The 27,960-nt window shown below is 39.5% G+C and overlaps 1 protein-coding gene across 5 annotated transcripts; it reads right to left on the bottom strand.

Moving 5' to 3' along the window:
* Window positions 1-374: 374 nt before the first annotated feature.
* Window positions 375-25,872, bottom strand: LOC147526290 (mesoderm induction early response protein 3-like). 5 transcript variants are annotated; one of them, XM_086630145.1, is made up of 13 exons: window positions 25,743-25,872; window positions 24,984-25,008; window positions 22,668-22,796; window positions 19,544-19,678; window positions 17,870-17,990; window positions 15,607-15,692; window positions 15,321-15,393; window positions 10,559-10,710; window positions 10,043-10,124; window positions 6,870-6,964; window positions 4,689-4,816; window positions 4,358-4,503; window positions 375-4,202 (listed from the first exon to the last, which is right to left on the bottom strand). In XM_086630145.1, exons 3-13 carry the CDS (start codon window positions 22,767-22,769, stop codon window positions 3,745-3,747), a joined length of 1,578 nt encoding a protein of 525 aa, XP_086486271.1. In that variant the 5' UTR covers window positions 22,770-22,796; window positions 24,984-25,008; window positions 25,743-25,872; the 3' UTR covers window positions 375-3,744. The 5 variants fall into 5 exon arrangements, with proteins under 5 accessions (XP_086486271.1, XP_086486270.1, XP_086486268.1 ...); XM_086630144.1 differs by having other exon boundaries at window positions 22,668-22,829; XM_086630142.1 differs by having other exon boundaries at window positions 6,870-6,961; window positions 22,668-22,816; window positions 25,743-25,773.
* Window positions 25,873-27,960: the final 2,088 nt, after the last annotated feature.

Consider the following 27,960-nt stretch of genomic DNA (forward strand, 5'->3'; position numbering starts at 1 on the left):
CACATCATCCCCAAGTCCTCCTCTGATCACAAACAACAGGTCCAGCAGGGCACCTTCCGTAGTTGGCTCACTCACCAACTGTGTCAAGAAGTTGTCTTCCACATGCTCCAGGAACCTCCTAGACTGTTTCCTCTCTGCTGTATTTTATTTCCAGCAGACATCTGGTAAGTTGAAGCCCCCCATGAGAACAAGGGCTAGCGAACGTGAGACTTCTCCCAACTGCTAATAGAACATTACATCTGTAAGATTAAGTAGAGTGGTAGTGTGCACTTTACATTTTAAGATACTCTGGGTACTGCTGTTCAGAGTTATTACTAAATAATTCTGAAAAGGAAGTAGCAAACATAATGCAGATGCATGAAAAGCTTTACGGCTAAAGAAAGGTTTCCAGACGTTTATTTCTGGAATTGTACACCAGGTATTAAAGTACAACAAATACAAAATAACGCTAAAAAAAATAAAATCAGTGTTTATGTACAAATATTAAAACCAATGCAACAATAGCGACAACTTATTGAACATCTGATATTAAAAACATGTTCTGATTGTCACCAAATATGTTGTTATGCACAGGGTGGGTACTTCGAACTGAGAATAACTGGAATCTCTGTTTTATTAAGAGGACTATAACCATACCTACTGTATTTTACAATTGATAGTATTTTCCTTCTTCCAATGAAAACTAGAAATAAAAAAATAGTAATGTTGTCATTTTATAAATTACTGTATTTAGTTTCCCCATCCATAGACAATGTGCTTGTAGTGCTGAGCAAAGAGTGTCTCTGTTGGTCAGTTTATCCATTAGTTTACATTCAAAGTTGAAATATTCACCTAAAGACTTTGGTTAAATTAAGTAGTATCAGTATGTTCTACTTGATCTGAAGTTTTCATGTATTTTTGACCCTCACAGTTTTAAAAATTAAAAACAGGAAATTGCACAATTCATTGACCTAATAGTACACAATTTAGTATCCTTCAAGTAAATTCAGCAGTTTGACCATGACAAGAAGAAAACTAAACATCTAAAAACCTAGCATGAGAAGATGACATATGAGTAACCAAAGTAAAAGTATTGCTATAATCACAGCACCAAGTTACACTTGTAAATGAATCAGCTGTCCTCTTCAGATTCCTTGTACATAAAAAGGATACATTTACCAACACTGCAATTGCCCCATCATGGATTTTTGGTTTGTTTGTATGAAGAAAAAGTATGGCAGAGGACAAAGAATTCATCACAGTTTGTTATAAGAATTGTGCTTCACTATCAAAGAACCAAGGCAATATAATTTCTTCATATGGTTACAATTCAGTTATCTTCATGCTGACTTTCAAAACGCAATTCTTTTAATAAACAGTAACAAGTTCTCCATTTTAAATGTTTAAACTGAGAGAAAAATAATTAAGTCCAGCTTCTAAAAGAAAAATTCAATAAATAGCTATTTTACATGGATAAAGTCATAGTGGTACAAATTTATGAATGTCACATCAAGCATGCAGAAAAATGTTACTATACACAGAAGTCAGAAAATATTGAAATAGATAACTAAAAAGATGAAGAATTTACATATTTACAAAATCTTGCAAATTATTGCCTCATTTTAACAAGGAATTAAAAGTAAACGATACCAGCTAGCTAGCCAACAGGCTAAACAAGATCAGCATTTAAAAATCTATTAGACTAGCTGGAATTCATTTTTCTCTCATATCATTTTCTGAATGTTGGCCAAAAGTCTTTATTAAATAACTAAAGTGTCCATTCAACTTGCTGACAACCCAAACTTTAGACAAGCCTCTGTCTACATTAAGAGCCCAGCAATGCATAGATAAATTGAATATATTACTGCATCAGCTAATGAGAATGGGCATGTTCATTTAAGTGCAACTGGTATAAGCATTCAGTCATCTTTGTATAATGATTTTTATACAGATCAGTCAGTCACTGTAAACCCATAAACTCGAATGTATAACAATGAAGGATTATGGCCAGTATTTTACAAAATTACGTAATAATGTGTTGATTCATAAACAAAAGAAACAAGGTACGCAGTTCAGCACAAAGCACAGCAACAAGAAGCTGACAACTTGGCTAAAATTGTCAATACAACACAGAGCCAAGGCTACCCGTTATTTACTGTGTACTTACTAGAATCACATATTTCAGATGTATAAGTTAAGAACCAATTACGAAGTTATCTTTACTTTTGTCCACTGTGCTAAACTAATTTGTTTTAATATGGTAAATGTGCTATGGCATAAACGCTTCAAATTAATCTTCATTACAATACTGTAAAGAAAACTCCATATGGCGCATTCAAAACTCAGGATGTCAATGCAGTTTACAGTATGCATAATAAAATACTCTCTTCCCTTTCAAATATTAAAGTCACTACTTTATAATTACTCAGTATAACCTTGAAGCAACTATTACAAATATCAACAATGCACACTTAATCACTTCAATAATGAAAACAAGTTAGTAGCAATTAAATTTGTAACATGAACAGTGCAAAGAAAAAGCATGGAGGGGAAAGGGCAATCCTACCAAAGTAACATTCTCCCGCAAGAATTAGAACAAACATTTGCAAGACAAACTTCGTGGATGGCTAAATTGCATTCAATGTTCAAAATAAAAGTTTACTGAAGTTAAATAGTTGCTTTTATGGGAAACATTTTTACTCATCCTTTCCTGTTTGAATTAGGTAGTGAAGTGTCATTTTTGAGTCAATGACTTGACATAACAAATAAACTCAATCCACACTGAAGAAAAAAAAAACCACACCTTTCAAATACGTACTTCAAGGTTCTACTACTATATAAACTAGATAGTCCCTCAAAATTGTAACACTTTGAACTGCAGTGCTCCAAACAATTTAAGATGTCTTCCAAAACGTAGACTGTTAAGTGGTAAATCCTAAGCTGTGCAGACTGTAGCTTTATACAACATCAGCTGCCTTAGGAAAGTTAAGTTATACAGGTATGTTAATCTTCAAAGTTGTGGACAAAACTCATCCGAATACAATAGCCTAAAATGCATCTATTTAAGCCAGTAAGTCTAAAGTACGCAGATACCTCTGGCAGCATAATTACTTCTGTGTAAGGTAGCCATGGCCTACAATTTTGCAACAGCATCTAAGTGTAGGTCTTCATACTTTACTCATGTTAAGTCCTTTGTGCTAGCTTCCACCAAGATGAACTTGCTGGTTTTTAAACTGAAGTGCTCTAGTTTAGTATCACATGAGAGAAGGTTCCATTTAAAAAACATCCTTGTATGTTTATGCAGTTTAACTTAAAGAAATCCATCTCTGCCTTTATAAGAAAAATAAAAAAATAAATGCTACATTGAGCAAGGATCAGGATTGGTACCTGTAAACATTGTTATTATGCTGTATCTGTTACAGCAAAAGTAACTTAGACCAAAAAGCCACTCCAATCAGTTCAGAACTTCTGTGCTGGTTTTGAAATGGTGGGCTCTGTCTACAGGCTTTAAAAAAAAAAAAAAAAAAAAAGAAGCAGAGCTTAAAGCTGCACCAGAGTTCTCTTAGTCCCAAACTCTGCTGAACATTTCCACATTTATGGACTGAAGAAAGAAATTACTCTTGATAAATCAAGATATAGTTCTATACATAAAAAGACATCACTGATGTCAAAGTTCAAACTTCCAGTGAAAGACTAAGCAAATCTGATAGCTCTCATCAAGTTTACTAGGGTTGCATAAAGTACCCACTGTTTAATTTTCCACAGTCATTCTGAGTGAAGGGCAGCATGTTGGTGGAGCGTGTGGGTGTTGATAAAACCATTTGTCTCACTTGCAGATAGACTGCTGAAGTCAGCCACTGAAACAGCCATTTTGGCACTGGTAATATGGTGTGTGTGATTCTCAAAGTCCACACCAAGGTTATTTACAGAGACATCATTCATGAATGACTCTGGGACAGCAATTCCCATTTTCAATCTCTTTGCAGATCTTTCTGTCTCCTCACTGCACATGTTCATTGAATTTAGCTCTGAATGATAAAAGCCAGCCTCAAATAAATTAAAACAATCACTTTCACCATTGCTAGGCAAGTTAAGCAATTCTTCTGTTTCAACAGGCACATGATTAACTGGTGCTCGAGGTAAACTGTCCATAGGAGGAAAGGCATCATCCAGGCAGTTCACATTTGAAGTGTGGCAGACTGTAGCTACACTGTTTGTCAATGCTGGGGAAAAAAAAAAAAATGAACACAAAACGTAAATGAAATAGTTGTTTATATAGTTACAACAAAAAGGGTTTTGGTTTTTTGTTTGTTTGGGTTTTTTTTTTTGGTTAGGGTTTTTTGTGTGGTTGGCTGTTTTTTTCCCCCCCTTGATTTACCTGTCAACTCATTGGCAGTGATAGAATTCAGAATGCTTAGCTGTTGATCAGGAATGGTTTCTGTTCGAGCATTAGATGTTAAGGCTGAAGAATGTACTGCTCCACCAAGGGCTTCTGTTTCATCTACCAAACGATCCATGTAGTCCCTTAAAGAACATGACATTCATAATAGGTTATTTAACAGGAAAACAAGGCATAAAAATGATGGATTTAAAATTTCAGTTGCCATGGCCACTGCAGCATTACACTGCAATGACAGGAAGAAAAAAAAAGTAATCTTCTACATTTACGATTTGCAACAGAAAACATATTCTAAGAACATTTTACTTACGTAACTCCTGGATGATGGTTATATCTCTTCTTTCCAAATCTTGTTTGCTGAGCAAAGTAATCATAACGTTCTGACTTTTTCCACATGTAATAAAAAGCCACACACTCAGCAACTGTTCTGGTTTTTACCTAAAAAGAGGAAAGAAGAATTGACAAGATTAATGCAAAGAATTGTTTTGTCATCTCCCCAGTCCCCATATTTCTGCAATATTGTTAGTTTTACTGTTCTAGTATCTGGAACAAATCAATTAAATCAGGAGACTTGAAAGAGTTCTACAGTTTCAAATTTCTTTAGAGGGGGTGGTCAAACACTGGGACAGGCTTCCTAGAGAGGTGGTTGATGCCCCATGCCTGTCAGTGTTTAAGAGGCATTTGGACAATGCCCTTAACAACATGCTTTAACTTTTGTCAGCCCTGAAGTGGTCAGGCAGTTGGACTAGATGATCTTTGTAGGTCCCTTCCAACTGAAATATTCTATTCTAAATAAGTATTACATCTGTTCTATTGTAAGTATTATTGGGAGTGGGGTGGGTGGGTGGTGTGTGTTTGGTGTTTTGTTTGTTTGGGTTTTTTGTGGTGTTTGTTTTTTGTTTTTAAACTAGATTGAAACTGTATCTACATCTGAAGCATTTCAGTTCATAACCTATATAACAATTTTTTTTGAACTATAAGACAGACTCTCTTAAGATGGAAAAAACTGAGCAAATCAATGACCCAAGAGAAGCGAAACAAAAAAGACTTTGGGTACTTAGACAAATTCTGGTCCATAGTGACAGATACATCAACTCACATACTTTGTTGCATGTTGGAAAAAATATTTTAAAATTATTTCTTTGTAACTCTGACAAATTACTGCTTATTGGTAAGGTCCATTTAAAATTTGAACCACTCAAATATTTATCATAGGATGGGTTAAGTCGAGTGTTGAGCAGAACTAGCTGACTATTCTTGAACAGCAACTACAACCCTGTAAAGTTTGCCTGAAATGCAACAAACCCACCCATCTCCTACAGAAAAAAACTTGTCATGGTTTAACCCCAGCCAGCAACTAAGCACCACACAGCTGCTTGCTCACTCCTCCCCAGTGGGATAGGGGAGGAAGAACTGGGAGGGTAAAAGTGAGAAAACTTGTGGGTTGAGATAAAGACAATTTAATAATTAAAAAAAATAACAGTAAATTGAAAAAAAAAAGAGAGAGAAATAAAATGCAAGAAAAACGAGCGATGCAAAAGAAAACAATTGCTTGCCACCAACCTACCGATGCCCAGCCAGTCCCCAAACAACAGCAGCCCCCACCAACCTTCATCCCCCAGTTTTATTGCTGAGCATGATGTCATATGGTCTGGAATATCCCTTTGGTCAGTTGGGGTCAGCTGTCCCAGCTGTGTCCCCTCCCAACTTCTTGTGCACCCCCAGCCTACTCGCTGGCAGGGCAGTCTGAGGAGCAGAAAAGTTACACACTTGACACTGTGTAAGCACTACAACTAAAACATCCCTGTATTATCAACACTGTTTTCAGCACGAATCCAAAACATCGCCCCATATAAACTACTATGAAGAAAACTAACTTTATCCCAGTCAAAACCAGTACAAAACCTCAAGGTGGTATCGAAACATAGAGGAGATGTACAGAAAGTTTGGAAGCATCCATCTCGTCAACTGTACCAAACAATAAGTATAACTGATTAAAAAAAACCCAAACAATTCCTATTCTTCAGGCACAGAGAAGTCAATCCAGATCAAGATTAGATCTCCTTTGTTGGCCAGAAACCAGAGTACTGATGGATGACTACACTTTCTGAAAACACAAAGAGATAAGCCTGTTTCTATAGAATTACACCTTCCTGGCAACAAAAATAATTAAAGATGCATTTTCCCCTCCCACAGCCATAGCATGGCAATACTATACTTCTAGGAGAGGCAGACGTTTCAACTAAACTATAATATAAATGTATAAATGGAAGTAATGTCAACGTAAGCCAATTTCAGAGACTGACTCATCTTGCAACACCTAGCTTTTTCCAATGACATCGGAAGTAAAATTAGCACAAAAACGCCAAACTGGTTTTAATGTTGGTTCTTATTTCACTCTTCTGCATAGCTTCTGAAAAATGCATTGCTTTTACAAATTTTCAGCATCGTATCATCTACTAATTCATCCATTTAACAGTAAAATACTAACCTTGTTTCTCTGTATGAGATGAAAGTCTTTTCCATAAATCAGAAGGGCATGTTCAAAGCTTCTGCATTCTTCTTCCGTCCATGCTGTCATCTCTTCTAGACAATTGCAAAAAGTAGCATGAAAAACTTATTTTCACTCAATAACCTTTTACAAAGAATATTTGTGTTGCTAATGCATGAATATCCAAACACACTCTAAAAAAACCCAATAGATCAGTTTAGACCCATATTCTTTCCTCTACTGTACAGATATCCTACCTGAAATCTAACATTCTTGTTCATAAAGACTCATAAAAGAGTCCAATTTCTGAAATCTTTTATCCTGGAGGGCAAAGGACATTCGAAAGACTCGATTTATTATTTCTTAAGAAGTTTGTCATTAAAAAAACCCAAGATTTGATAACATCACAGCTTGATGTCCAAGTGGAAGCCAGTGCCGACTGGCATTCCTCAGGGGTCAGTACTGAGGCCGGTGCTGTTTAACGTCTTTGTCGGCGACACGGACAGTGGGATCGAGTGCACCCTCAGCAAGTCTGCAGATGACACCAAGTTGTGTGGTGTTGTGGACACGCTGGAGGGAAGGGATGCCATCCAGAGGGACCCTGATAGGCTGGAGAGGTGGGCCTGTGAGAATCTCATGAAGTTCAACAAGGTCCTGCACGTGGGTCGGGGCAATCCCAAGCACAAGTACAGGGTGGATGGAGAATGGATTGAGAGCAGCCCTGAGGAAAAGGACTTGGGAGTGCTGGTGGATGAGAAGCTCACCATGAGCCGGCACCGTGCGCTGGCAGCCCAGAAAGCCAACCGCATCCTGGGCTGCATCCAAAGAAGCGTGGCCAGCAGGTTGAGGGAGGTGATTCTGTCCCTCTACTCTGCTCTCATGAGACCCCACCTGCAGTACTATGTTCAGCTCTGGGGTCCCCAACACAAGAAGGACACGGAGCTGCTGGAGTGGGTCGGTCCAGAAGAGTGCCACAAAGATGATCCAAGGGCTGGAGCACCTCTCCTATGAAGACAGGCTGAGAGAGTTGGGGCTGTTCAGCCTGCAGAAGAAAAGGCTCCAGGGTGATCTTATAGCAGTCTTCCAGTACCTGAAGGGGGCCTACAGGAAAGCTGGAGAAGGGCTTTTGACAAGGGTGTGTAGTGATAGGACAAGGGGCAATGGCTTTAAACTGAAAGAGGAGAGATTTAGATTAGATATAAGGAAGAAATTTTTTACATTGAGGGTGGTGAGGCACTGGGACAGGTTGTCCAGAGAAGTTGTGGATGCCCCATCCCTGGAAGTGTTCAAAGCCAGGTTGGATGAGGCTTTGGGCAACCTGGTGTAGAGGAGGGTTTCCCTGCCCATGGCAGGGGGGTTGGAACTAGATGATCTTTGAGGTCCCTTCCAACCCAAACTATTCTATGATTCTATGATATCAGTGTGATTATTTTTCTGAATATTTTTTTCTTGCATCACATACAAAGAACAGTGGCTGTTGGAAAAGAGTGAAGGAATAATCTCTTTTTTTTTTAAGATAAAACTCAATTTTAGTTTTACAAATTAAACAAAACAAAAATAACTACAAAAGAATTAATAGTTTAAAAAAAAAAAGTAGCTCAAGCTATTTGAGTAGGTCAGTTTTGTCTCAAATATTGTTGCTTCCCTATCTTGATTATGGCTTTATGTCTATATATAATAAAGGAGGGATATTTCAGGCATCTTACATTCATAATGGTGATCTGTTTAGCTGTCATTTAAAGCCGGGGGAGGAAGGGGGGAGGGGGAGACAAAAAAACAACCGAACACATTTCGAAACATTTCTGGAAGCAGACACTGGAACCAAGACCTTTCTGCTCCCAGATAAAGGTGATAATCATTCCGCTACATGGCCATTTTCTTTCTTTTTCTCTCATCCCATTAATTTTGTAGTCCTTACTATAGAGCTCTGAAGCTTCAAAGAGATTAGAAAATCCCCATGTAAAGTCTCACTGTTAAGAAATTATCTTGAGAGATGTGGATTTTTAACTCTTATCTTGAGAATAGCAGTGAACTTCAGTGAGTAGAGTAGATCATAGCGCAATGGTTACTCTAAGAGACAGGCACTAACAGTATTATCATCCTTTACCATTTTTAATGAGTGTATAAATCCCATCTGACTTGGGGAGGGGGAGAGAGTGGGGGCTGAGTACTAGTCTTTAGGACAGAATTTGAGGCTCTGACCCACAAATGGGCAGAGGTATTTTTCAATCCCAAAACAACAATCTAAATCCTAGAGAGGTGTGGGGTTTAGGATATAGCCCTGCAACTGATACTTCCTTATTGTTTAGCTCTACACAATCTCTTCTTGTATGAGAGCTTTCTGAAGCACTGCTCTGATATTCCTTATTGTTCCCTTCAGCTTTACTTTAGATACTTAGCTTTCGCAGCACCTAACTCGTAAACACTCAAATTCCCTTTGGATCCAGTTCCGAGTAGGAAATATCTACCAGAATACTAATTTATATCAGGGCTCATAGTCCATTTCTGCTTTATGCAACACATGTTAAAACACAGGACAAAGAACCGTCTTTGCTAAATGATAAACTCTGATTTTTATTTAAGGGAGTAATAAAGTTAGGGACAAACAAGATGGAGACTAGTTTTCCCACTGTAAACTCAAGCAAGTCTCTCCACACTCTACCAAAGACCTATAGAACTATATGGTAGAACCAGTTTAGGGTTGACATAGCACAATGTTAGCACAGTGATGAAGAGAGTGGGGCTCACTTACATAGCCAGCTATGTTCTCCTGATTCTAGTATAAATGCCATCAGATTATAATTGATCATGATCTTAAAAAAGGTACTGTAATGTGGGTGAGAACTGCCTTATGGGAGCAAAATCACAGCTCCCCCCATCCTTTTCCTCAGTCTGTGCCATTCTTGAAACAGCAATGGAGAAAAAGAAGGAAAGGAAAGATGCAAAAGCTGATCTTGCAACCTTTATACAAGTTGCAAACTTCTCTAACAGAAGTTTCCATCTGGTCAACAGTCAGATTATACCTAATCTGTGCTAAAGACATCATGGAAAGGGATGTGCTAGTCAATCAATCTTACTCAAGATTTTTCTACACAACTACTTTAAAAAAAAAAAAAAAAATCTTTTTTTCCTTCCAAACACACATTTCTTAAAAAGCAGGTATTTTCTCTTACCCTGAGATGCCTTTCCATTTGAGCAGTATCTCTCAATTGCTTCTTTAACATTATGGCTACTCTTGAGAAGTTCATATAGCGCCTATAAAATAGAAGTAGTCTTTAGAAACAGTCAAAGTTTGCAAATATCTAATCTAAACTTCTGAAACTAGCCTTTCAGTGAGTATATCTAAAGTAAAAAAGAGGATTTATCTTTATACAGGATGAAAACTTTAAAATAACAACCAAAAGCAAAACCATCCAAAAGCTAAGGCAAGGTTTAATTAAGCAAATGTAAAACATTATATGCAATTATTAGAAAAACTGGATTTATCAACAGCATGATCACAACACTGTCAACATTCAAATACTTGTAATTTTAAGCACATGCTTAAAATTACAAATAAGATCCTGATCCCAACAACATTCAATTAAAAAAAAAGTAATATTGCTGCCTTTATAATACAAGGCAGAGAAAGAGAATGCATATTAATTACAAAGCAATGTGTCACAAATGAAACTATGTATAAAACATACTTGTTCATTGTCCCGTGTATGTAGTCCTTCAGGAATTCTGACAATCATGTTTTCATTTCCTGTTCTTAAGGAGGTTTCAAAAAGGTATTCTTTAACTTTACTTTCTGAGATCACATCAGGTTTCCAAAGTAAATGGTCTTCATTTTCATAGGCTGTTAAAACAGAAATCCATTAATGCCAGGTGTGACATTTTTAAGGCTATAACATAAAAAGCTACTTCACAAAGACAAAGAATAGGAATACAGAAGTAATCAAATCAAGCACCATCATGCCACTTTTAAATTGCAGCTCACTTTTTCCCCCAAAAAGCCTCAGTTAAGAGACAGACTGCAGTGTGGTATAGCAAAGAGATTTAGGTTCCATGATGATGAGATAAGGGACTGAACTCTTGAGACAGAGTCTTTACAGAGGAGCAGGTTGTTGACAGCTAGATGATTCAAGTCAAATTATGCATATGCATTCATCACCTTCATATAAACAAACTAGCAAAACCACTCAGTTTTATTCAGCTGTTTTCAAAAAAAAAAGCAACAGCTTACAGTAAAAGAGTGTAGGATATTACTTTAATATTTCAAATACTACATATAAAAAAAAAAAAGAGGCAGTGGCTAACCAGTCATTTTCAACTAAATTTTGCCAAAACTTACTTAACAAAATGGAAATCTAGGTCTCAATGTGGTAATTTCTTTTTCTGTTCGCTAACAACCGAATGCTGTTAACAACTTGTACATTTCATATTTCACAAGCAATCAGGATGTATAGTCCTCCTTCATAGTATACTGAAATCATGTATGCACCTCTTAAGTAACTTATTTGAAAGGCAATATATTGGAAATACTCAAGAGTTGGCCTGAATCTTTGCTGTGCACACATTTAAATTCTAGATTAAACTATAAATCCTTTACTCTGATCAATAGATGTGATTAACATTATACATAATGCTTCATGTACTCTCTTAGCAATACAAAATTAGAGTTATTAAATTCAAACACACAAGCATAATGGCAGTTACAGCAGAAGAGATGAAGATTCTCAAATCTCTCATAAAACTGCAGGAAAGAATATTAAGCTAAGGTGAGGAATAAAATTACATCTCCTTTGAAAGTTCTGTTATGGCTTAAGAACATGGAAAGCTTTCAAACAGACATGTTACAAGCGTAAGGTTTATAGAAGAGCAGAACTACCTTCTAGTACAATTCTAGTAGCTGGGACTACATAGCAGAAATATAAACCCTTGTTTGCCATCACAAGCTCTTTGGGTAGTACAGAAGAGACTTTCATAGAATCCTCCATCCATACAGCCAGGTCCAAGCTCTCCGAGCACTGCTGACACTCAGCTTTGACCTCCATTATCAACCAAGACAACCCAGCACTTCTTGATGGAGTCTGTGCCTGATATTCTCAAGAGGATGCCCTCAAGCTCTCCCATCTGGGAGCTACCTCTTTGCTCTTGGCCATGCCAGCAGACTTTCACTGGTTCTCTCTAGCACCAGCTCATTCCAGGGAAAGTTGTCTGATTAACACCTCCTTGATCATCCTCTGGTTATTGGCCCTTCTCTAGTTCTCGGCCAAGGAGAAGTAAATATGTCTAAATAGTAAAAGGGCTAGCCAGATAAATCCAGTTCTTACTCTTCCATTTCTTACAACCAGTAAGCATCATGCTTAAGTCTTAAAAAATAGGAAATTTCCCTAGGTCTCTTAGGCAACACAAGAGACGGTCACTTGCTAATGCTTCCAGCTCCATCCATACTAAACATTCTTCTTCCCTATTGCAAAGGATCATTCTTCAAAAAGCAGTTGGTAATGGTGAAAATACTTTATATACTTGTCATGGTTTAGGCCGCTCCGGCAACTAAACTCCACACAGCCACTCACTCACTCTCCCTCACCCCCTGGGGATGAGGAAGAGAATTTAAGGAGAAAAGGGAAAGAGACCCGTCGGTTGAGATAAGAATAATTTAATACTGCTACTATATGAATATATACACATATGTATAATGATGATAATATATACAAACAAGTGATGCACAGTGTAATTGCTCACCACCCCTTGACCAAGCCCAAAAAAAAGCCCAATTGGAACTTAGACTAGCCAGCTCCGTAAGGGACAACAAAAAGTCTTTCTATAAATATATTAATAACAAAAGGAGGGCTAAAGATCACCTCCAGCCCCTACTGGACTCAGGGGGTACGTTAGTCACTAGGGATGAGGACAAGGCTGAGGTCCTTAATGCCTTCTTTGCCTCAGTCTTTAATAATAAGGTCAGCAGTTCCCAGGTGAGCTGGCCTTCGGTGTCTGAGTGCAGGGAGGGAGAGCAAATCGAAGCTCCTGTGATCCAAGAGGAACGGGTCAAGGATCTGCTCCTTCGGCTGGATGCCCACAAGTCTATGGGGCCTGATGGTATCCACCCGAGGGTCCTGAGAGAGCTGGCGGATGTCATTGCCAAACCCCTGTCCATTATCTTTGGGCAGTCTTGGCTCACTGGGGAAGTTCCGCTGGACTGGAGGCTGGCGGATGTTACCCCCATTTACAAAAAAGGGCGGAAGGAGGATCTGGGGAACTACAGGCCTGTCAGTCTGACCTCGGTGACGGGCAAAGTCATGGAACGGGTTATCTTGAGTGCTATTAATGAGCACATACAGGTTAACCGGGTGATCAGGCCCAGTCAACATGGGTTTATGAAAGGCAGGTCTTGCCAATCAAACCTGATCACCTTCTATGATGGGGTGACCCACCTGGTTGACGAGGGAAGGGCTGTGGATGTAGTTTTCCTAGACCTCAGTAAAGCCTGTGATACAGTTTCTCATAGTGTTCTGGTTGAGAAACTGATAACTGCTGGCCTGGATAGGCACACCCTCCTTTGGGTTAAAAACTGGCTGGATGGCCGGGCCCAAAGAGTGGTGGTAAATGGGGCTAAATCCGGCTGGAGGCCGGTCACCAGTGGGGTTCCCCAGGGCTCAGTGCTGGGTCCGGTTCTGTTTAACATCTTTATCAATGACCTGGATGAGGGGATTGAATGTACCCTCAGTAAATTTGCAGACGACACCAAGCTGGGAGGCTGTGTCGATCTGCTCGAGGGTAGGGAGGCCCTTCAGAGGGATTTGAACAGACTGGATCGTTGGGCTGAGGCCAATGGCATGAGCTTTAATAAGGCCAAGTGCAGAGTCCTTCACTTGGGGTGTAAAAACCCCAAGCATCGCTATAGGCTCGGGGAAGAGTGGCTGGAGAGCTGCCTGGCGGAGAAGGACCTGGGGGTGTTGGTTGACTACTGGCTTGATATGAGCCAGCAGTGTGCCCAGGTGGCCAAAAAGGCCAATGGGATACTGGCGTGTATCAAGAATAGTGTGACCAGCAGGAGCAGGGAAGTGATCCTGCCCCTGTACTCGGCACTGGTGAGGCCGCACCTGGAATATTGTGTCCAGTTTTGGGCCCCTCGCTTTAAGAGAGATATTGAGCTCCTGGAGCGAGTCCAAAGAAGGGCGACTAAACTGGTCAAGGGGCTGGAAAATAAAACTTATGAGGAGCGGCTGAGGGAGTTGGGGCTGTTTAGCCTGGAGAAGAGGAGGCTGAGGGGAGACCTGATTACGGCCTATAAATACTTGAGAAAAGATGGTGGGGAGGTAGGGGAAGGGCTCTTTACATTAGTGACGGGTGATAGAACAAGAGGAAATGGGCATAAGCTTAGTCAGGGGAGATTCAGGTTGGATGTTAGGAAGTATTTCTTCTCTGAAAGGGTTGTCAGCCACTGGAATAGGCTGCCCAGGGAGGTGGTTGAGTCCACATCCCTGGATGTGTTTAAGAATAGGGTGGATGAGCTACTTGAGGATATGGTTTAATGGGGATTAGGGATGGTTGGACTCGATGATCTCTAAGGTCTTTTCCAACCTAGAAATCTATGACCAAGGCCCGTCCCGCCCCAGACTAACGATCCCGAAACAGATAAGTCCTGACACCACAATCCCAGATGAGTGAGAGGCCCGAAAAGAGAGCGAGAGCACTCAGAGTGAGAGTCCCTGGAAGGGCAAGAGGCCCTTCTTTCCAAGTTAACCCTCATTTTTATACTGGGCATGACGCTGCATGATATGGAATACTTCATTGGCCAGTTTGGCCCTCAATCCGAAGTCTAAGCACAAATCATAGAGAGTCGTGGACCCCCCCGTCCCGGCTATGCTCCCCCCTATCCTGTTGTGCTCCTGCACACTGGCAAGAACATGGCAGCTGAAAAGTCCTTGAGGCCTCAGTGCCAACTATAAACATCAGTGCGCTGTCAGCATTCTTCTCAGAGCAAGTCTCAGACTAAAACCAAAACACGGAGCTCTTCTAGCTGCTAAAAAGAACTAACTCTGTCCCAGTTGAAACCAGGGCAATACTTCACTAAAACGATATTCTAGATATTCTTCACATGAACGATATTCATGAAACGTCACAGTTCAAACATAAGCAACTTACAGAAGAAAAAACAGAATGCCCTTCATTGACTCAGTTTGTGGCCTCCTAATATTACTAGATACTTCAGAATTAACTCTGTAATCCACCCTCCTATGTCTTCTTGAGAACTTCCTCTCAAAGTTGTAGAATCACATTTCTGAGCTATGATTACATGATTGTGTTACTTCAGTTGACTAGGTTTTTTTTGTTCGTTTTTTTCTTTTTAAAGTCTCTGAGACTAAGTCATTGAATTTATCTTATAAATTAACATTTTTTCCACCAACTGCTATATATAAACATAAGATAAAAAGTAAAACAATCAGAAGAACTTACCCTTTTCATTATCATTGTATCTGCCAAGGTAAGGTGGAATTTCAGCCTGATATTGTAAACCAACCATTATTTCCTGAAGATGTAACAAAAAAAAAAAAAAAAATACAAGGGAAAGGTAATAGCTTAATATTTTGTGTATGGAAGCATTACAAATTCCATTAATGCGGCATTTTGCAGAGAATTCCAGAATTAAGGTACTGTTTTAGATATGTACTATAAATCTTAATGCATTTTTCTTAATAGCAAAGTTTTTCTTAACTTTTTTTTTTAAAGATATAGTTATTACCTTTCTCAAATCTTCAGATGAATTACCATTGTCTGCCTCTACGTCTTCACCATCTGATTCCTTATCTCCATCACACGTAGTGTTTGCTTCAGACACAAAGAAGTTTGGTTTTAGCCAAGAATAATTTTCAGTTCAAACACAGAACTACAAAATGTCCTTTATTTTTGAAAGGAGCCCCTGCTTTTATTGAGACAGTCATGATGAGTCTGTTGATCTACATTTCTATCAGGCTAGCATGAAGTCAGAAAGCACTAGTACTTTTATATTGCAGAATTGAAACATCACCACTGAAACTGAGACAATCTACTATATTTCTAACAGTCAAAAGGACAGGAGATAATTATTCTTCATCAATTTTCTTCAATAAAGGCTTATAACTTATAGAAAAGGTATGAGAAAACCAGAAAACTTCCAGGGCTATGACTTAGCCCCAGGTTAATCACAAAGAAAGTAAAGTTGAAGACAAGTCTTTACCTACTAAAGCCTTTAATCAGAAGTTTTAATGGGTACTCAAAACGTTCCTTTCAACAAGGCTGCCTCAGCATGGAATGAAGATATAGTACATATACACAAAATAGAATAAGCAAAAGACAGCAAAAGACTGCTTATTCCTCTTTAATAATTTTTTTTCTTAGGAAGAAATACAGCAGAGCACTCCAAGTAATTCAAATACAGTACTCCACAGAATAACTCATGTTTTAGAACCTGAAACGCTGTGGTATTGGGTTCTATTTTTTATTTTATCCCCAACACAAAGGAATCTACAGTTCTGATAAGATTAAAGCTATATTGTATTTTTAATTTTTAGTAACAACATGCTCATAAATAAGGTTGCAATTTTAGCTTCATCACAACTAAATAGAATCATCAACATCAGAAAAAAATATCCAAGACTTTATGGACTGAAGTTCCTCTTCCATAGTCATTACTACAATCACCAGTCTATCTTTTTTTGCTGTTAGAAGTAGCAGGCAAGAAGCTAACATGAACGCATAAAACAACAATATGCCTGGAAAATAATATGCAATTATTTTTTTTTCAATTAATCCAAATTTAATAAAATAACCTGTGTCAGACACGTTTATCTTAAAATTGAATGTTATCTTAGAGAAATGGACAGGGATCAGAAAAAAAGATGAAACTGTCAACAGCACAGAAAACTGACATTCCCCTCCCTGAAATGGTGGATATTTTAAAACGTCCAATCAAAAGTTCTAATAGAGAAAGAGTAACATTCTGATAGAAAACCATGATAGCTGAAAGCAAAGATGACTGTTTCTTAATCCTGAGTAAAATGAAGGGCTAAATTCTTTTCCCATAAAACTGCCACACTTTCAGTATCATATTCATTAACAATTCACAAGCAATGTTTAAGTGCCAGCAAGGTTGGAGTTTGCTTAACTAAAAAAGGGCATTATAATTTTTAAGGTTTTTGTATCTCTCTCAATACAGATGTCTTACATTACACAATCAGCAGCATGCAAAGGGCTACAATTGCTGATGACTAAGACAACACATCCCCTTTATCATCCTCCTTCTCTAGAGGGATGAAATCCCCCAGAAAATAGCTCAAGATATTTGCCAAATTAAAACTGTGATAAAAATCCTCCACATTGCCTATTGCAGTTAATTTGTTCACTGGTGTACTAGAGTTGGAGCAATGAGGAATATCTCATCCAGGTTGAATAACTGAACCACTGGTTCTCAGATCTTTCCCATAATAGCTCCATAGGTAGTGAAATTTTGGTGGTCATGGGTTCATAGGCCCCATCCCATATAAAACCACTTTGGCTCATAAAGTCCTATGGAAAACTGTTGAATGTGCGAAGGGAAATAATCACAAAGAAACCACATCCCAGTTCACATCTACAGGCTGAATGGAGGAGTCACTGGCTTAAAAGCAGCAGCAAAAAATTTAGTAGATAAACACTAATTTAAAAGTATGGGTTACATATTCATGTCATTCAGTAACATTGAAAATCATGAAGAGTGTTCCTCGACACATTAACTATTAATTATGAAAAGTTACTGTATTTGTAGAAAAATTAATTGTACTCGCGCTTTGAGCACAGTACTAAATATAGGTCTTTTAGGTAATCAATAATAGGAACCAAAGACAACATTCATGTACAACATCCTGCAAAGCACTGTTTCTCAATTCCCAGTGAAGTCAGCACTACTCTGCTATTTTGATATCTTAAGCTAGGAAGCTATATATAATACTAAGACTTTTTGAGTACTATTATAAAATTAGGTTTACTACATCTTAACGGCCGAGGAAAGAAGTCAGTAGCCTCATGCGAAGTAACTGATGGTGTCAAGTCATCAGCAGACGACTGTGTTTCTTCATCATCACCCGACAAGAGGTCTTTAGCTATTTCCTCCTGTATCGTTAAAATAAAAAAATAAAACCTCAGACTGACTATTAAGTATAGACTGGTGAGCATTTAGATTCAGCAAATTTTAAGTCCCATTATTTAAAATTAATTATTTTACTATAAGTAATTTTAGCAGACTGTCTTCTCTTAATTAAAAAGCTAGTTCACTCCTAAATCTCAGAACGAATATAACCATTCATTTCAGAGTTGAACATAGGGGTTCATTTCCCCCTTGTCTTCTATTAAAATAAATGCACAAGTAGTAACCTCTGCAAGCATCAAATCTCAAATGTTCCTCCAACTGCTTCCAATGAAAAATGCCAGTGGAAATCTTTAGAATTGTCATTCTTTGCATCACAGATATACTAAGGCTTTAACAGGCTGTTACCCCTTAAACTTGCGGAGAGGGACGGACAAAAAAACAAAACCAAAACCACAAACCAACAAAAACCAGCCACCAGGCACTTTTGTAGACTTTTGCTGAGAAGAGTTACAGATAATAGACAACCCATTATCTTCCCAAATCACAAAAAAAACCCCAAACATTTCTGTAGGTTAAAAAAAGAAAGATAGAAAGAAAAAGCACGCTTCCTCTGCTAGCAGACATGCTTGAACCCCTCTATATAGAAATTAGGGAGGGAAAGAACTGTATTAGACAAGTCAACTACATTTCTGTAGCCTCGATGCAATCATGACTCCTAATGAGAATCAGATGTGTAGAGCCATCATTAGACTCTTTCTGTGGAGTTGATAATTTCATTATACTTACAGAAAGTAAAAAAAAAAAAAGACAAATACTTACTACCTACAGATTTTATAATATAAACTACTAGCTGTATATGCCTTATAGTAAAAAATCAGATTAAAGTATCAGAATTCAAAGTTAGCCTGTGAATCACAAGAACTGAAGTTTCATGGTTTTATATTCAACAATGCAACACATATAGTCATTGCACATAAAACAATCTCTCTCATCCCCCAAAGTCGAGACCTTTCCAAATTATATGCATTTGAAAGGAACATTCCAAAACATTCAGGAGTGCATTTTCAAGTTATCCACAAAGGTTGGAAGCATGACATGTCCAGAAAGAATAATTCTGGCTTCCAACATACATTACATACATTAAAATAAAATACAGATCTTTTCAGAAAAATCCCACTTCTAGCTAAAAAAAAAAAGGAAATCTATTAAGTTCTCTGGATATGTTTTAGAAGAACTGTTAACTTATTAATTTCTCATTTGTAGTAATATAGTGCCACTAAAGTTGCTATGCATGTGTGTGATAATTATAATTAGATTCAGATCCTCAATATCCTTGAAAAAGAATGAATTCAGAGCAGAATCACAGAATTGTTTAAGTTGGAAAAGACCTTTAAGACCATTGAGTCCAACCGTAAACCTAACACTAAGTCTACCACTAGTACAGTAACTCTTAATTCTATATTGAAATTGACAAAGATATGTATTTTGTAACATAAATAGGTAGTGAAATATAATTTAAGGTCACCTGGATTTCTGCTTTTAAACCATAATACAGGGGAAAAGAGTTCTGACTTACTTTATCTAGAGTCATATCTGGAAGTTCATCTGCAAGTTCACTTGGAGAGCTATCTGCACTGGAACTGGCCATAACTGGAATTGCAGGTTCATAGCCATAGAATGCCAGTAAATCTTCCAATGGCATGTTTCCTTCCTAATACAAGAAGATTTATAAACATTTCAACATATTGCCAAATACTTGTAAACAGTTCAGGCCTAAAAGGATAAACAAAAAGGAAAAACAAAAGTAAAAAATAAAAACTTAATTGAAAGTAGGAATCTTGATTAAAGATCTAAAATATTTTCAGGCACAGGACTGAAATAATTCATAACCATGTCTCTTGGCATATAATGAAGTCTCATCAAGTTATTGAAGAAAACAGTTTACTGGATGAAACTAAAGAGTAATTATTAAAAATTTGCTCCTTATCCGATTCATACTGTAGAACATGGAATATGCATTCTCCAAAAACCCATAACACCTAAGAAAGCTTGCGTTTCCTTTTTGTTAGTTGGTGGAGACATAGCTGTTCTTTTACTAATCACATCCATTGGGATCTGACGATGCCCATCTTGCCATTTTATTCCTAAAAAATGGATTTCCTGTGCAGGTCCTTTGACCTTACTTTGTTTTATAGCAAAACCAGCTTTCAAAAGAATCTGGACTATTCTTCTCCCTTTCTCAAACACTTCCTCTGCTTGATGTCATCAATATACTGCAGGTTCAGGAGCTTTGCCCTGTTCCAGTGCAGTCTGGATCAGTCCATAGCAAATGGTAGGGCTGTGTTTCCATCCCTGAGGCAGTCGATTTCAGGTGTACTGGACACCCCTCCACATAAAAGCAAACTGGTCTGCACTCTGCTGCCCAAAGGGATGATGTCAGTGCACTTTGTACAAATTTTCACCACATGGACCATGTGCACTGGATTTCATCCGGGTCTTTGGATACCTGGTTGTCATCCAGGTTGTTATAGATCACCTCCACCACTAATGGCAGTCTATTTGCTTCAGGAGTTTGCAAGATCTTCCTTGAAGGGATACCAGGCTTCCTTACCCTCTAATTCCTGACTACTGGCCCCAATATCCCAGCATCGGAGTAACCAACTGAGAATTTGCTCACCTGGTTGATGGCTAAAATCTTTTCGCATATCTGAAGTGAAGTTCCAGATGATTGGTGGTGAGAAGCTTTCTAGGTACCTGCCCATATTCTCCCACATGCCTTGCCACCCATAACCACACTGCCACGGGGCCTGGATCATATTCCTAAATTGCTTGTTAACCTTAGACCAAACCAAAGCAATATTCCTAAGAAATACCAATAGAAGTATTTTGGCTCCCCAAGGATATTCAAGATACTAAAGAGTTATTGTAACGAGGGAGAAAACATCACAGAAGAAGGTGGTGAAGGTGCCATTCTGTATTTCCTCCATAAAAAACCTCTCGGAGGAAGAATTGTTAATTATCTACATGTGATGGTACCCAAAACACAGTAATGGCTTCAGTACAGAGCCCAAATACCAGATTAAGCTCAAGGCCAGTGTTTTAATAATATATCTCCCAGGCAAAACATCACTAATCACTACAGAGCACAGCAAAATGCAAAAGTTAACACCAATCTTTAACATGTACAGCAAAAGAAGGAGCATGGCACAGATCAGATAAACTAATATCGAGAACAGATGAATCAATATTGTAACCAGCAACTGTTAACAGATATAAATCCCTTCTAATATGCTCTGATCAAATCTATTATCTCAAATCCTTCATGCCCCACATTGGGCATCAAAAAAGGACTGCCATGGTTTAACCCCAGCTGACAACTAAACACTACACAGCTGCTCACTCGGCTCACTCCCTCCCCTCACTCCTCCCCCCTCAGCAGGATGGGAGGGAGAATCAGAAGGGTAAAAGTAAAAAAGAAACATGTGGGTTGAGAAAAAAAAAAAAACACAAACACCACAACACAGTTTAATAAGAAATGATGATTTAAAAAAAAAAAAAAGGAAAAGAGAAAAAACAAACCACAAAACAACAAACGAGAGAAGAAAATAAAACCCAGGAAAGACAAGCAAGGCAAAAGAAAACAACAGATGCCCAGCCAGTCCCCAAGCAGCAGGGCAGTGTGAGGAACAGAAAAGGCCTTGATGCTGTGGAAGCACTGTTCAGCAGTAACTAAACCAGTGTTATCAACACTATTTTCAGCACAAATCCAAAACATGGCCCCATACTAGCTACTATGAAGAAATTTAACTCTATCCCAGCCAAAACCAGTACAGAAAGTAATAGGAGAAAGATAGTTAATGATACAGAAGCAAAAATCAAGAGAAAGGCTTGTTTTTTTCCCCAACAGTTTTTGATCAAATTATTTTATTAAATATCGTCATACTTGCATCCTAACACAATAAAAAGAAAACTAACTCTGTCCCAGCCGAAATCAGGACAACAAACTGTGGAGATTATTATTTTAGTTACCTGATTCAAGTCATCAAAGAATTAGAAATATTTTCCAAATATTTATACCTTTAAAAGTTGTATTACCTTTAGAAATTTCTTGTTGAACTCATACACTAATTACTTGTTTTCTTTAGTCAGATAAGTTCTTAGTCCTGCAAAGACTTTATACAATGGGTAAACGTAAACTCATGTCCAAGTCTTTCCAGGACTGGGACATAAGGCAATAAAGCATTTAAGATGAGTGGTGCTCAATTCTTTTTCCGCTCTATTATAGAAGCAATAAGATCATCACTCTAAAACCTGCTTCAGTAATTTCTCTTCCAAAGTGAAAAGATTATTAAACGAAAAAGAAGAATCTGAACTTAACATAACACTAATATCTTTGAGAAGCTAAGTTCAGCCTTTTTGTGAGGATGCACTGCTATATCCTAACCAAACCTGATTTTCTTTTCTTTTTTTTTTTTTTAAACAAACTGCAAAGACATTTTGCAGGAAACTACATTATACAATACAAACTAAAGAACAGGTTTGATACCCAAAAAGTATGTGTAAACTGCCTACTAAACCCTTCATGAAATTCTTACACAAAAATTTTAACCCCTTCATTGTTGGATAATGGGTTGAGTGTTCTTTTCACTAAAAAAGGTACAACATATATGGACATTTAAGAGAGAGCAAGTCACTCTTACCTTTTCTAAATCTTCAATTTCAGAGCTGAAATTTTTGTTTTCTTCCATCATTTCCTCTTCTTCTTCAAGAGTTCGCTCATCATCATAATCATGTACCATCATTTCAGCAGAAGGGTCAAAGTCATGATCCTCAGATGATAAAGAGCCAACTATCAAAAAACCCTAATTTGAGTCTTTTTTTTATTCTCTATACCAAAATATGAAATTACATCACAGAAAAAAAAAATAAGGTTGCATGAAGTTTTACATACAGGGTCAGAACTCTCAGTGAAACAACTGGAACAAATTCCTAACTACCTAACAAATTCAGCTATTTTAGCTAGTCTTCCCTTTTCATATTTGTAAGTAATAGGTGCAGTTTTCTCTCTTGCAGTATAGAGTACTTGGGAGAAGTATCTAAACTACTGAAACGAAGTTTCAGAAACTACAATCCCAAATTAATATTTTACTGAATAAAAGATGATTCAAAACATCCTTGAAATCATCATTAAAGTGTAAAGTCCACACATCACAAGACTTCAGATGCTGCAAGACACTGATTTATAGACTCTGATTCTATTTCTATGCTAGTTACCGTATTTTTTCACTAGTAAACAACTAAGGTTGCGAATCAGCTTACTAACAGCAAGATAAGCAGCGAGACTTGCTTCAGATTAGTTTAGCCTCACAGATGAGATATTTTATTAAAACTAATTTAATTATTTGCACTTGATCTAAAAAGGAAGAACACAGCAGTTTCAAGAAATGTAGAGGAAAATATATCAGAAATAACAAAAGGATTCTAACGGATCACATTAATTAACAAGTCATTGTGACAGCTCTGTGGTCCAACAGACACTTTTTCATTACTCAAGAGGATACTCATAAGTCACAATAATAACAGTACTCTTTTTGATAAGTGCATTTTGTCAACTGTTAGAAGGGCTATCATTAGATTCAACAAGTTTTAAAGATGCAAATATTCTGCACCGCAAAGTCAGTGTTCTACAACAAAATTTACTGGCTTTCAGGATCGAGAAAAGAAACAGATTGGGACATTTCTCTTTCACTTCTAGTTTCCCCTTCTAGTTCTTACATACTAGTGCTCTGTTGCAATTCTTAGCTTACAAGCAGCAAAGAAAAGATTTATTAAGAATTATTTCTGCATAAGAACTTCTTTAGGAGTTTTGAAGGAAATAGCTACAAATCTTCAATGCTTTTCTTCAAAAAAATAAAGCAGTATCTCTCTGCACTGCTTCTAGCCTTCAAGGAGACAGTTGTATACACTAACACTTCTGAGTCATCTAATTAATTTTTCAGCAATTATGCTAAATGTTCATTTGTTATATGCAGGTAATTGAAGTAAACTTTGTTGTTTAGCTCGCTTAAGACAATACCATGAAAGTTCATAACACCATACTGTAGGGAAACATTGAGGCCAAAAATGTTTTATTCACATGCTATTCATATTACGGTCTCATAGAACTCTCAGTATAGCTGATAACACTACTCCAATTACAATATTACGTGTTGAATTTTTCTACTGTTGGCCATCACATCCTGATCCTATAGCTTTTAAAGAACTGTCAACTGCCTTAATATAATAAATATTTATATATACGCGTGCTCAAGATTACTGCTTCTAATCGCTGTTCAAATTCACTTTATATTTGAGTAACTCAAGTGGAAGCTCTATTCCACTCACAGACTTCAGATAAAAAATTCCCACCTCTTTAGTAGCTCTGAGCACTCAATATCTCATTTAAAATATTTAAAACCATATTCAAATAACATGAGCTCAATAAATTTAATAAGAGTAGTTAAAAAAATAAAAACAGCCAATGCTGAAAGCAGTTACACAGAAGCAAATTAATTCCCCAAATAACTTCTTCATGAGTAGCCCTGCTGATGTTAAATATGCTTGCTTGTGTAAAGTATTCCAAAGAACCTTAACAGCAATTAAAGTCTTAACAATTACAATATCATTATGATTTTAAACACTTTCTGATATTATCAAGAAGTCAAAAATTTACACAAGCCTGCAGTTATCAGCAACAAGAGAAGCGGTCTCTCTCCAGGCTACATGGCTTTACTGAGATGCTGACTTAAAAGTGCTACAAAACTTTGTTTTCATTTTGGGTTCTGAGCAGCCAATTACTAACTGCAACCAGCGTTAAGGGAAGAACTCCATAGCGCACATCTCCTCCTAAAAATCAGGCAGGCAGTTAGTTACGTGAATATGAAGCGTTAGGAAAGCTACGAGGCAACAGGGGGTAACTTTGGGAAAGAGCAGGAAGGAGAGTGCGGCGTGCGGGCAGCAGGCGAGCGAGGACGAACCTGGGCTCGAACTCCCAAAGGAAGCCTACAAGAAGAGGAGAGAGCGAGGTGAGACGCGGGCTCCCTCCAGCCCAGCAGCAGGTAGGGGGTCTCCGTTTCACGCCTCCCCTCCTCCCACCCCCAGAGCTCTCCCCTTCCCCCCGCTCCGCGCTCCCCGCCGGCCTTACCCCCCGGCCCCCACCCTGCTCGTCTCTCCATCCCGTTCATCCTCTCCCATTCCTCCTTCCCTCGATCGCTCTCCGCCTGCTGCTTTCCTTTCTTCTTCCTCCCCTGGCAGAAGCCCCCCAGGAGCCGCACCCAGCCCAACGCTCCCGCTCCCTCTGGCCCCGGTGGGACATGACAGGGGCAGGCAGCGGCGGAGGAAGCCGGACTAGCCGCCTCTTCCTCGCTCCCAGCCCAGGGCTCGCTCCTCCTCCCTCTCACCAGGCATTTCTCCATCGCCGTCGCCACCGGTCCGGCCCGCGCCCCCCGGGGCCCGGTGCGGCGTTCGCACCCCCCTCCGCGCCCAGCCACGGCTTGTCGGCCGCCTGCAGGCTGCGAACCCGGCACTCGCGCTGCGCAGCACCCGCCGTGCGGCCTAGTCGCGCAGGCTCCCACTGCCCTGGCGCTGCCGACCACCTCGCCGGCCACCCCGCGCCGCCTCACCGCCCCGGAAGCGCCTTACGGGGATGGCGAGGCGGGCGCGGGGGGCCTACCCGCGGCGAGGCCCCGCGGGGAGCCGGACGAACCCCAGCGCCCCAGCCCACTTTCCCCGCTCACCTCCGCCATATTGGGACAATCGGGCTGAGCAACAGCGCTGCGCCGAGTACTCGGATGGGGCCGCTAAGCCAACGGCAGCCGCTGAGCTCCAGCCGAAGACAGCCAGGGAAGGAGGGAACAGAGGGACTGGCAGGACTGGACTAGGGCGGAGGAGGCAATGTCGGGACCCCGCCTCCCACTCCGGCACTGCCCCACCCGGCGTAGGCGCTCAGCTCCCGCTGCGGAGCCCAGGCCTGAGGGGCGCGGCTCCGGCCGCCACTCTCTTCCCGCCCCACCGCCCGCCCAGGGAAGCCTTCAGCCAGCAGAGGCTGTCCGTCCCGGGGTGAGGCGAGCGGTTGTCACTGGGGCCCTCGCTGTGCCCCTGGGCCCTGAGGTCGGCTGGAGCCTAGGTGTCACCGAAAATCCAGACAGAAACTCTAACACAGTTTGCAGTGTTAGAAAGCAGCATTACTTTATTGCGGCGCCGGGTGCTTGGGGGATATCTCCTCCTGGCATGCACACCTGGCCCCTGGACAGAAACTTAGTTATACACTACAGTCATGCGTATTCATAACATGGTTACATATTCATTGTTATTCTCTTAAACAATTGGTTAATTTTCTCTCGCTTTACATGTAAATTACTTGGCATGCTCAGTTCTCTTCCTCTACCCCTTTCTTTTGGGTCTGGGGTATGTTTAGGGCAGGTGGTCCGTGAGTCGGTGGTCGCGATCTCCCCCTGCCGGAATTACCTTTTCCCCAAGTCACTGCTGCGCATGTTCACAGCTCAGAAAAACATGAGAACAAAGTTTCTACGTTCTCTGGGATGTTCCCTTCAAGGGCAGACAGGTCTGGATAAAGAGTCTCCCTTCTAATCACTTCTGGCAGCTTCAAGGATGCTCATCTTGTTATGTTCCTTAGGTATGTGCAAACTGTCTACTAAACCCTTCAGGAAATTCTTACACAAAAAATTTAACCCCTTCGTTGTTGGATAATACAGGTAACTCGGACATCTCCCAGCTTCGGCATCATGCTGCGCCCGTCTGGATCAGCTTGTTTGTGATGGCCACGACTTGCAGTCCTGTCCCGGGAATACTGTACAGAAATGTTACCCCACAACTGAATGGTACCCGGTTGTGTGACCTACTCTTCACTCTGTATTGAGCCCCTTCCTAGGTGCTGGTGTGGAGGAGGGCTAGCAGTTATACTAACACCTTACTTCCTAAGTGTCTGAAGCAGGAAACAAAATGTCAAAGCCTTCAAACCTTGCTGTTGTTGATTGCCTGATGTGGGTTAAACAGAGAAAGTGAAATTTAATTTGCAGTGGATATTATATCTAAAAGTTGAGGAGTTTTATGTACAAAGTAATATCTATTCCATTTTTTTAGTGATTCTTTTTTTTGTCCCAGTACACAGGAAGTGGGAATCTGGCCATTTTCAGCTTGATCCCAGGCTATAAAGACTCATGCTTTTAACTTTGGAATTACATGTTTCTGCTTCTGGCCAAAATAGCATCTGCCATACTTGCTATTTCAAATATTGATCTGCTGAAGGGGTAGCGTGTGTCACAGTGACACTCAGTTGCAATAGTGCCCTAGACTGTGTCCCATCCTGAGAATTCAGGAGGCTAAAGGTTGTATCCTGAAGTGAACAGTTTCTTTTGATACATCCTAATTTGGGTTTGCAGAGAGTGCAGAGATCCCAAGCTAGTTTAGGTACTTAAGTAATGGAGCTCTATACTGTTTAATTTAATCTGCTGGACCTGCTGCTCTGAGAAACAGAGTAAATTAACTTGTGTCACGTGCTGCACCGCTGAGTCTAGTCTACTTCCAATATATAAACAGTTCGCATACCTCCAAACTATACAGCAGCCTAAGATGTAGACATACCTGCTCTTGATGTACCTAGGGGTAAGATGTTCACAACATAAAAATCCCGACTTTGCAGAAACACATTTTTTATTTCCCCTGACCTTTTCCCCTGACTTTTTCCACTGTCAGTTAAGATAACCCTCTATTCCACTGGATTATCAAATTTATATGACTTAAGTGGAGTAATGGGTTAATTCACATCCTCAGAGAGGGGTGGTCCCATTTGGGTAGGGGGCTTTTTCTCCCCTAGAGAGGTGATTTTACCATGTGTGCTGGGTTTATGTGATGGGGTTTTGATAGCAAGGATGGAGCTGCAGAGATAGTCCCTGTAAGGAGATGGGAGAAGTTCCCCTGGCTCCAAAACCGGTC

This window comes from Tauraco erythrolophus, chromosome W (genome assembly GCF_009769465.1).
Source record: "Tauraco erythrolophus isolate bTauEry1 chromosome W, bTauEry1.pri, whole genome shotgun sequence".
Classification (NCBI taxonomy): Eukaryota; Metazoa; Chordata; class Aves; order Musophagiformes; family Musophagidae; genus Tauraco; species Tauraco erythrolophus.

Excerpts from the sequence above, each read along its gene's own strand:
- LOC147526290 (XM_086630143.1), bottom strand. Across the intron at positions 19,679-22,667 it reads AAATTGAAGATTTAGAAAAG|GAAGGAAACATGCCATTGGA; the intron begins GTAAGAGTGACT and ends TTCTTGTATTAG. Across the intron at positions 10,125-10,558 it reads ATACACGGGACAATGAACAA|GCGCTATATGAACTTCTCAA; the intron begins GTATGTTTTATA and ends TCTATTTTATAG.